Below are 10000 nucleotides of genomic sequence, written 5' to 3'. Positions count from 1 at the left end.
CTCTCTCTCAGATAAGGTGCCATCATTTGCTACTTGATCGTGTTTCTATGCGGTTCTCTTCATCCAGTCAACAAAAGCAAATTCACCTAATTATCACAGAACAGATACCCATGCAGACACACACACACACCCTCAACTCTCCACCAGCCACACTCAGCACTCAGAAACGCAGCTCTGTCACTCAACCAATCAGAAAACAAATGGCCTCTATACCAGGCAATTACACAGTCTAGTTTTGTGTCCATCTCGCTGGCATTTGTAGACCTTTAAAGCTCATCACCAATGATTACGATATCTAGATGAAATTCTAAGCAGACAAGTCAGTTTTAATATCTCAACTTTGTTTTCAGCACTCACTCTTGTGTCCAAGTGTATGAGGAATAAGGACTGTGTTTTAGTGATCTCCGGGAGCAGGGTTGGAGATCACCTCTGCAGGGCAGAAGATCTCCAAGATCTAAAACTGATGGTTGCAATGTCAGATATGTAAGATATTAATTAAAATATAAATTTGTTGTCAGGTCTTTTCTCCCGCAAAGATGAAGATAATATCCTACTGCTGCTTTAATTGATGTTGTTGAAAATACTTGTTAAGGTAGAAGATAATACCAGCAACAAAAATTGTGTTGACAGAAATTTGTAAAATTCCACATAATTCTAGAGCTGGATGAGCTTCTCTCTCTCTCTCTATCCCCCCCCCCCCCCCCCCCCCCCCCCCCTCTATCTATCTCTCTCTCTCTCTCTCTCTCTCTCTCTCTCTCTCTCTCTCTCTCTCTCTCTCTCTCTCTGTGTGTGTGTGTGTGTCTGTGTGTGTGTGTGTGTGTGTGTGTGTGTGTGTGTATGTGTGGTTGGGGTTATCTAACCAACTGATAATACATTCAGAATCAAGTGTGTGGCAGGTTTCCCTCACACTGCCTGTGTGAAAAAACCAAGATAAGGAATAACACGTCATGCTTCTGTACACACAGACTCATGACCCCCCTTCTCAAACACTCTCCCACATTTGCTATTTTCCTTCGAACAACACTCATAACCTCCCACTAATTTATCACTGAATCTTAATATATGTAGAACTCTACAATGTGTAGCATAAAGTGGTGTGCGTGTGTGTGTGTGCGTGCGTGTGTGTGTGTGTACGTGTGTGTGTGTGTGTGTGTGTGCGCGTGTGCATGAGCTCGTGTGTTATGATAACGCTGATGGATTCTTAACATAGTACAATAGTGTGAGAATCACCCTGAGAGTATTTTACCCAGACTGCAATTGCTATAGTGCTATCTGTCTAAGAGACAGAGAGACCTTCTTGGTGTCTTAAGTGTGGCTGCATGAATGCATGTGTGTGAGGACATTTTAAGGTTGAGTGCATGTGTGAAGACATTGTAAGGTTGAGTGCATGTGTGTGAGGTTATGTTAAGGTTGAATGCATGTGTGTGAGGGCATTTTAAGTTTGAGCCTGTGTGTGAGGTCATGTTAAGGTTGAATGAATGTGTGTGAGGACATTTTAAGGTTGCCGGCGTGTGTGAGGACATTTTAAGGTTGAGAGCATGTGTGTGAGGTCATGTTAAGGTTGAGTGCATGTGTGTGAGGTCATGTTAAGGTTGAGTGCATGTGTGTGAGGTCATGTTAAGGTTGAGTGCATGTGCGTGATGACATTTTAAGGTTGAGTGCATGTGTGTGAGGACATTTTAAGGTTGAGTGCATGTGTGTGAGGACATTTTAAGGTTGAGTGCATGTGTGTGAGGACATTTTAAGGTTGAGTGCATGTGTGTGAGGACATTTTAAGGCTGAGTGCATGTGTGAAGACATTGTAAGGTTGAGTGCATGTGTGTGAGGTCATGTTAAGGTTGAATGCATGTGTGTGAGGACATTTTAAGGTTGAGTGCATGTGTGTGAGGACATTTTAAGGTTGAGTGCATGTGTGTGAGGACATTTTAAGGTTGAGTGCATGTGTGAAGACATTGTAAGGTTGAGTGCATGTGTGTGAGGTCATGTTAAGGTTGAGTGCATGTGTGTGAGGACATTTTAAGGTTGAGTGCATGTGTGAAGACATTGTAAGGTTGAGTGCATGTGTGTGAGGTCATGTTAAGGTTGAATGCATGTGTGTGAGGACATTTTAAGTTTGAACCCGTGTGTGAGGTCATGTTAAGGTTGAATGAATGTGTGCGAGGACATTTTAAGGTTGAGTGCATGTGTGTGAGGACATTTTAAGGTTGAGTGCATGTGTGAAGACATTGTAAGGTTGAGTGCATGTGTGTGAGGTCATGTTAAGGTTGAGTGCATGTGTGTGAGGACATTTTAAGGTTGAGTGCATGTGTGAAGACATTGTAAGGTTGAGTGCATGTGTGTGAGGTCATGTTAAGGTTGAATGCATGTGTGTGAGGACATTTTAAGTTTGAACCCGTGTGTGAGGTCATGTTAAGGTTGAATGAGGTCATGTTAAAGTTGAGTGCATGTGTGTGAGGTCATGTTAAGGTTGAATGCATGAGTGTGAGGATATTTTAAGGTTGAGAGCATGTGTGTGAGGTCATGTTAAGGTTGAGTGCATGTGTGTGAAGTCATGTTAAGGATGAATGCATGTGTGTGAAGACATTTTAAAGTTGAATGCATGTGTGTGAGGTCATTGTAAGGATGAATGCATGTGTGTGAGGACATTTTAAGGTTTGTGGCATGTGTGTGAGGACATATTAACGTTGAGTGCATGTGTGTGAGGTCATTTTAAGGTTGAGTGCATGTGTGTGAGGTCATGTTATGGTTGAGTGCATGTGCGTGATGAAATTTTAAGGTTGAGTGTGTGAGGTCATATTAAGGTTGAATGCATGAGTGTGAATTCATTTTAAGGTTGAGTGCATGTGTGTGAGGACATTTTAAGCTGGACGGCATGTGTGTGAGGACATTTTAAGGTTGAGAGCATGAGTGTGACATCATGATAAGGTTGAGTGCATATGTGTGAGGTCATTTTAAGGTAGAATGCATGTGTGTGAGGTCATGTTAAGGTTGAGTGCATGTGTGTAGGGACATTGTAAGGTTGAGTGCATGTGTGTGACGTCATGTTAAGCTTGAATGCATGTGTGTGAGGACATTTTAAGGTTGAATGCATGTGTGAGGACATTTTAACGTTGACGGCGTGTGTGAGGATATTTTAAGGTTGAGAGCATGTGTGTGAGGTAATTTTAAGGTTGAGTCCATGTGTGTGAGGTAATTTTATGGTTGAATGTGTGTGTGTGTGAGGACATTTTAAGGTTGAGAGCAAGTGTGCGAAGTCATGTTAAGGTTGAATGCATGTGTGTGAGGACATCCTAAGGTTGAGTGCATGTGTGTGAAGTCATGTTAAGGTTGAATGCATGAGGTCATTTTAAGTTTAAGGGCATGTGTTTGAGGACATTTTACATTTACCTGTCACTTTTACCCAAAGTGAGGGTTAAGGGTCTTGCTCAGGGGCCCAACAGTGGCAACTTCACAGAGGTGGGGCTTGAACCAGCAACCGTCCAAGTCAAGTACCTTAACCACTGTGCTACAACTGCCCCTGCCGTCATGTTAAGGTTGAATGCATATGTGTGAGGTCATGTTAAGGTTGAATGCATGTGTGTGAGGTCATTTAAAGGTTGAGTGCATGTGTGTGAGGCTTAAGGTTTATGCTGATTAACTGGTTGAGTATAAAAAAAAAAATCACAATCCTCCATCACTTTTGGGTGTTTTGTATTGTATCCAGGTCTTCCAGGGTGTGAGAAATCTATTAGAAGTCACATGACAATGTGTCAATGTCATGTCAATGTGCCTGGACCTGTGTGGATTATAATAGTATATAATAGTAATAGAGACACAAACATTAAGAGACTTGTAGATATTCTGCATTATAAACTGTAGTTTAGTTTATGTGTTAATTGTGTGTGAGCCTGTATGTGTGCCTAAGATTGGGCTATAAAATATTTTAAAATGATGCATGTGCTAGTGACAGCACTGTTTTAAGTCCTGATTACAACACAGAACCTGCAATGTTATTATTTTCTAAACTGCTGATATACATCTATGCACCTGAGTGTGAGTGTAGGTGTGTGTTTGGAGGGTGTCAAGTGGAATAAGTGAAGACTTTGTGTGTGTTTGTGGTGTGCAGTCATTCACAGAAGAGGTCTGAGTGCATATGTACAGAACGTCTGGTTTCTGCAGTGTGTCGAGCTCATAGTCTTAGAGCCTGCACTAGTTTCCACTAAAGCACATTGTTGAGTATAGCAAATGATAAAGAAGCATCACTACAGTGTCTGTTTTTCAACTGCTGATACAATATCTGTAATATATACTGTAATGATACCATTATCCAAGCATTCTATGAGCAGAGGAATCCAATTGGTCCTGGCAAAGCTGACTGCAGGTAGTCATTTGAGGGATCTGAGTGGAAGCACTTCCACCCACCGATTTTAACTCTGATGTTCTAAAGTTCACTGAAATAAATGAGATTTTACAGCCAGAAGCAGCAGGGGCATTTTACTAGGTGTAACACGACATCCCATAATAAATGCTGGCCTGCACTAGGCTTCTCTCTGTTCTATTTCTCTCTCTTTCAGACACTCACACACACACACACACACACACACACACACACACACACACACACACACACCCAGCTCTTTAACTGACCTGTGATGTGGTAGGTGACCTGCCGGTTGCTAGGTGAGCTGTCTTCATCACGTGTGTTCAGAACGGCCACGACTTCTCCAGGTACATCGCTCTCGCGCACGCTGCCATAGTAACGAGTCTGTAGAAATTCTGGTGTGTTGTCATTGGAGTCGCCCACTGCTATGGTGACAGTCGTCGAGGACGACAGGCTGGCAGGGTCACCGAGGTCATACGCCCAGACAGTGAGACTGTGGGCAGGGCTATTCTCATGGTCGAGTCCCTTCAGCGTCGAAATCCACCCAGAACTGCTGTCAATCATAAAAAAGATCCCTCCCTCCTCCTTGTCCTCACTTCCTGCTCCAAGGAGCCCTGGCGGAGCAAGGCTGTAAGTCACCTGACCGTTGGCTGCCCAATCGGGGTCCACAGCATGCACCTGGAGGACCCTTGTGCCAGCAGGAAGGCCCTCGCTGACCGAGGCCTCGTAGGTGTCTGTCTCAAACGCCGGTTTGTTGTCGTTGATGTCTAGAACTTTCACCTCCACGTCCACCAGAGCAACTGCATCCACGAGGCCCTGCTGCAGTGTGGCCATCACCTTAAAGTGGAAGGTGGACGTGCGCTCCCGGTCCAGCGGCTTGTCTAGCTTAATCGTTCCGCTGTCTCTGTCCACCACGAAGACCCCGTCGCTGTTGGTCTCCGCAGTGTGACCAATCACGGCAGAGAAAGTTGCGGGAGGCGGGGCCTGGCCGGACGGGGTCTGCAGATGCACTGCCCCCAGCACGGAACCGATGGGCGCGTCCTCCAAGATGCCGAAGGAGAAGTGTGGCCGGCCGAAGGTGGGCAGGCGTGCATCGGCCGAGAGGACGTGGACATACACCGAAACGAGAGCGTGGCGGACTGGCGCACCTCCGTCGGAGGCTTTGACGAAGAAGGACAGCACGGATCCTTGGAGGGGGCGGAAGTCACCCTTGGTGACCACCCAACCGCTGTCAGGGTCGATGTCCAGCAGTTCTGTGACCTGCAGGCCGGCCTTGCTGTACAGGCTGTAGCTCACCTGCCCGTTGGCGCCCTGGTCGGCGTCCTGGGCCTGCACCTGCGTCACCAGCGAGCCGGGCTCCACTTCCGCTCGGACGCTGGCGCGGTACTCGGCCGCCTCGAACAGCGGCGCGTTATCGTTCTCATCCAGCAGGGCAACCCGGACACTGCAGTGGCCGGTCCTGCCCCCGGCGTCCATCGCCGCCACGGACAGAACGACCTCGCTGCGCTCCTCGCGGTCCAGCCTCTCCAGAGTTGTTATCTGACCGCTGCCGTCCACAGCGAAAGAGTCCCGGGCCATGTCTGACAGCAGCACGTAGCGCACCTCGCCAAGTGACCCGGGGTCGGCGTCCTGCGCCCTGACTGTGACGACCTTCGACCCTGCCGGGGTGTTCTCCCGCACCTCCGCCTCGTACGTGCCCTGGGAAAACTGTGGCGCGTGCAGGTTGGCCCACTCCACCCGCACGTGCACCTGCGCCGTGCTGGTGAACACGCCGTCCGACACGCTGATATTCAGGCTGACGGCGGGCGGCATGCGCTGCATGTGCCGCTGCCTGCTCAGGGTCAGCACACCCGAGGCAGCGTCCAGCTCGAACAGCGCGCGTTCATTCCCTGACACCAGGCCGTAGCGCAGCCGCTCCGCATCGCGCCCGTCGGCATCGGACGCCTGCACGCAGGTGACGAAGTGGCCCCGTGGTGCCAGCTCGTGCACCGTGGCCTCGTACAGCAGCTGGTTGAAGACGGGCGCGTTGTCATTGGTGTCCGTCACCTGGATGGTCACACGCACCTCGCTGCTCAGTGGCGGGAAGCCATCGTCAGTAGCCTTGACGACAAAGACATAGCGCGGTACGGTCTCGTGGTCGAGTGTGCGGGCGGTGAGGATCAGGCCGCTGCTGCTGTCGATGTGGAAGTGCTCGGTGCTGTTGCTACGATCGGCCACGATCTGGTAGCGCACAGCCGCGTTCTTCTCTGAGTCGCTGTCTGACGCCTGCACCTGCAGGACGGCCGTGCCGATCATGGCTGCCTCGGATATCGCGGCCTCGTACGCGGGCTTAGCGAATGCGGGCGCGTTGTCGTTCACGTCCAGTACGGCCACCTCCACGTCCACCTCCGCACGTGCCCCCGTGAGGCAGTCCGTCGCGCGCACGATCAGCCTGTGGGCGGGGCTGCTCTCGTGGTCCAGCGGTGCTGCGACGCTGATGACGCCTGTGTCGAAGCCGATGGAGAAGAGGCCGTCGGGGTCGCCGTGCGTGATGGTGTAGAGGACGCTCTGCCCTTCAGGGCTGCTGGCATTGACACCCAGGACTGGCATGAGCACCGGCACGTCCTCGCTAACCTTGACCGAGTAGAACGGCCGATCGAACACAGGCATGGCGCGGTTGACCACAGTGATGGGCAGGGTGACAGATGAGGATGTGGGCGGCGTGCCGGCGTCACGCGCAAACACCAGGACCTGGTACTCCACGCTGGACAGGTCGGCCTCGAAGGCCCGCCGAAGCCGCAGCTCCCCATTTATGCGGTCCATCTCGAAGTGTCCCCGCTCATCCTGCAGGAAGTAGCTGACATCTCCATTTGGCCCTTTGTCCCGGTCCACGGCTGTTACGCGGAAGACGGATGCCCCCGGCTCTGCCTCCACCTGCACGGCTGCGTAGTAGGGAAGGCCCACGAACACGGGCGCGTTGTCGTTGATGTCAGTGATCCGGACGCGGACCAGCGCCCGGGCCACCCGCAACCTGTCGTCCTCCCGACCCGCCTGCACCAGGAGCCCGTGCTCCTCCCTCTCCTCGCGGTCCAGTGGGATTCCCACCGTCTCTATGGCGCCGGACGTGGGGCGGATCCGGAACTTTCCACCGGCGTTCAACAGGGTGTAGCGGAGTGGCTCGTTCGGGCGGTTGCCGAGGGCTGTAACCACAGCGACTGTCGTCACGTTGGAGTTGTTCTCCTGAAGGTTTGCACTGTAGATGCTGTGGGTGAAGGCCAGGCCGCTGTCCAGTGCCTCGCGCACAAGCAGGGTCACCAGCGCCGTGCTGGAGAAGCGGCCGTCGGACACGCGGACGTTAAAGCGGAAGCGCTCCCTACTGAAGGTGCTGTTTCGAACGGTGATCAGCCCAGTGCCCGCCTCGATAGTGAAATGCTCCACACCGGTGTCGGTCAGCGAGTAGCTCAGCACGGATTGGCCCTCCCCGTCCGGATCGTAGGCGGACACCTGCAGGGCCTCCACCCCCTCGTAGGTGGGCAGCAGGAGAACCGCCTCATAGGACTCCTGGGAAAACTGTGGTGGGCAGTCGTTGATGTCCTGCACCTGGATGGTGACCTCCGCAGGGTGCTCGGCTGACAGCTGGGGTCTGCCGCTGTCCCTTACGCCCACGTGGAAGTGGAACATAGGCGTGGTTTCATGGTCCAGTTGAGCGATGGTTCTGATGGAGCCGGTTCCAGTATCTACAGTGAAGAAACGCCGGGCGGTCTCTTCCTGGATCTGGTACACCAGCAGCGCATTGTGGTTCCGGTCAGCGTCCGTTGCTCGGATGACCAGAGGCTCGCCCGTTTCGCTCGGCACCACGCTGTTCAGCCTCGCCCCCTCGCTGATGCTGCCGCGGTAACGCAGCTGCTGGAACACCGGCGCGTTGTCATTCTGGTCCAGCACAGCTACGCTCACTGTGGCGTTGGAATACTGGCCGGCCATGTTGGTGGCAGTGACGACTAGCACGTACGCGGAGACCGCCTCAAAGTCGAGGGGCTTTTGCGTCGTGACCACGCCGCTGTACTGGTTGATGCGGAAAGTCCGGTTGCCGTTGCCGTGGCGAATGTCGTAACTTACCGTGGAGAGGCTGAGGGCATTTACCGCGGTTACGGAAGTTCCCAAGGCCACGCCTTCCGCGATTTCGGCCTGATACTCATTTTGGGGAAATTTCGGAGCTGCGTTGTTGGACAGGGTGACGGAGATGCGGATGGCGGCGGTGGACGATAAAGAAGGGGCGCCGTTATCTCCAGCTTTAACCATTAACACGTAGTGACCGATGGTGGATAACTCCAGCTCCCGAGCCACTGAAATAATTCCCAAAGTCGGATCGATCCGGAATGCATTCCCAGTGTTTCCTACGGTACAGCGAGAGGCAAATGAACTGCACATGTGAAACAGATATCTGAGTGAAGGGATTTATCTGTGCGTCTTTGCATACATGCGGTTGGATGTGTGTGAGTTGTGTGTGAGTGTGAGTGCATGTATGCGTATGCGTGTTTACCTGACTCTATACTATAGGTGATGTGAGCGTTCTGGCCTCTGTCTTTGTCTAGAGCTGTCACGGTGAGAACCGCAGAGCCAAGAGCTGCTGACTCGTACACCTGTCCTTCATACATCGCCATGGTGAACTGAGGGGCGTGGTCATTCACATCCTCTACGCCAATTAGTACACGCGCCAGACTCCGCCTATACGGGAACTCCTGATCTTTCACCTGGCGGGGCGGGGCGGGGCGGGGCGGGGCGGGGCGGGGCGGGGGGGGGGGGGGGGGTCACAGAAAGATGGAGAAAGAGAGCAAAAGAGAAAGAGAATGAAAGTAATCGCAAGGAAGGAGAGCGGAGAGTCATGAAAAAAAAAGGCAATTTAACTGTCTGGGTGAGACGGCAAAAGACAAACAAGCGTGTGCATATCCGCACGCAAACAGCCAGACAGAAGAGATAACGTCTCTGTGGATCACAGTAGCACATTTCATCCGTTTTGCAGGCTGCGGAATACGTCCAAGCACTTATTAGAGCTGGCACTCACACACGCTCACAGAGACATGCACCCTTCTCATCGAGGGAGCGCTGAAACAGAGAGTGAGTGCGATCAGTTTGATAATTAGATTGTAGCACTGGGGGACAGGTGGAAATGACATTACAACACACGCCGCCTGCCAAAACACACATCGCAGTCTACCAATCTCCAGCTCCCATCAGATCAGCACTGAACCAGGGAGAGAGAGCGAGAGGATGAGCAGAGAGGAAAAGAACAAAGGAATGCGCAGGAATGAGACGGTGATGGGACAGAGAAAAAAAGAGCATGAGAGTTAGAAAGAGAGAAAAAAGGAGGAACAGATGGAGAGGAAGAAACAGATGGAGTTAGATAGATAGATAGATAGATAGATAGATAGATAGATAGATAGATAGATAGATAGATAGATAGATAGATAGATAGATGAAGCTACAGTAAAGGTGAATTTCCTAACAAACCATATAAAATATAGTTTCCTTACTGTACTTTAAAAAGAAAACTAGAAACAGGAGCCAGGGCCTTGACCTAATGGCCCTCTTAGTGTGGCTTAATAGCACCAACATTAAAGCTCCAGTCAGCAATAACTGGAAGCCACACATCAGTTTCTGTTT

General features: G+C 51.2%; 1 protein-coding gene across 4 annotated transcripts in view; it reads right to left on the bottom strand.

Moving 5' to 3' along the window:
• fat3a (FAT atypical cadherin 3a) overlaps nucleotides 1-10000 on the bottom strand; it is a 109996-nt gene that overhangs the window by 22663 nt on the left and 77333 nt on the right. For all 4 annotated transcript variants that reach the window (XM_035534104.1, XM_035534106.1, XM_035534105.1 and 1 more), the window contains 2 exons: nucleotides 8880-9090; nucleotides 4627-8733 (listed from right to left, as the gene is read on the bottom strand). In XM_035534104.1, the coding sequence (XP_035389997.1) occupies nucleotides 4627-8733; nucleotides 8880-9090 (4318 nt within the window). The remainder of the gene's footprint in view (nucleotides 1-4626; nucleotides 8734-8879; nucleotides 9091-10000) is intronic.

The sequence above is a fragment of the Electrophorus electricus genome, chromosome 15 (genome assembly GCF_013358815.1).
Source record: "Electrophorus electricus isolate fEleEle1 chromosome 15, fEleEle1.pri, whole genome shotgun sequence".
NCBI classification, from domain to species: domain Eukaryota; kingdom Metazoa; phylum Chordata; class Actinopteri; order Gymnotiformes; family Gymnotidae; genus Electrophorus; species Electrophorus electricus.
The sequence above is the reverse complement of the archived record's forward strand: the minus strand, read 5'-3'. Positions and strand labels throughout refer to the sequence as shown.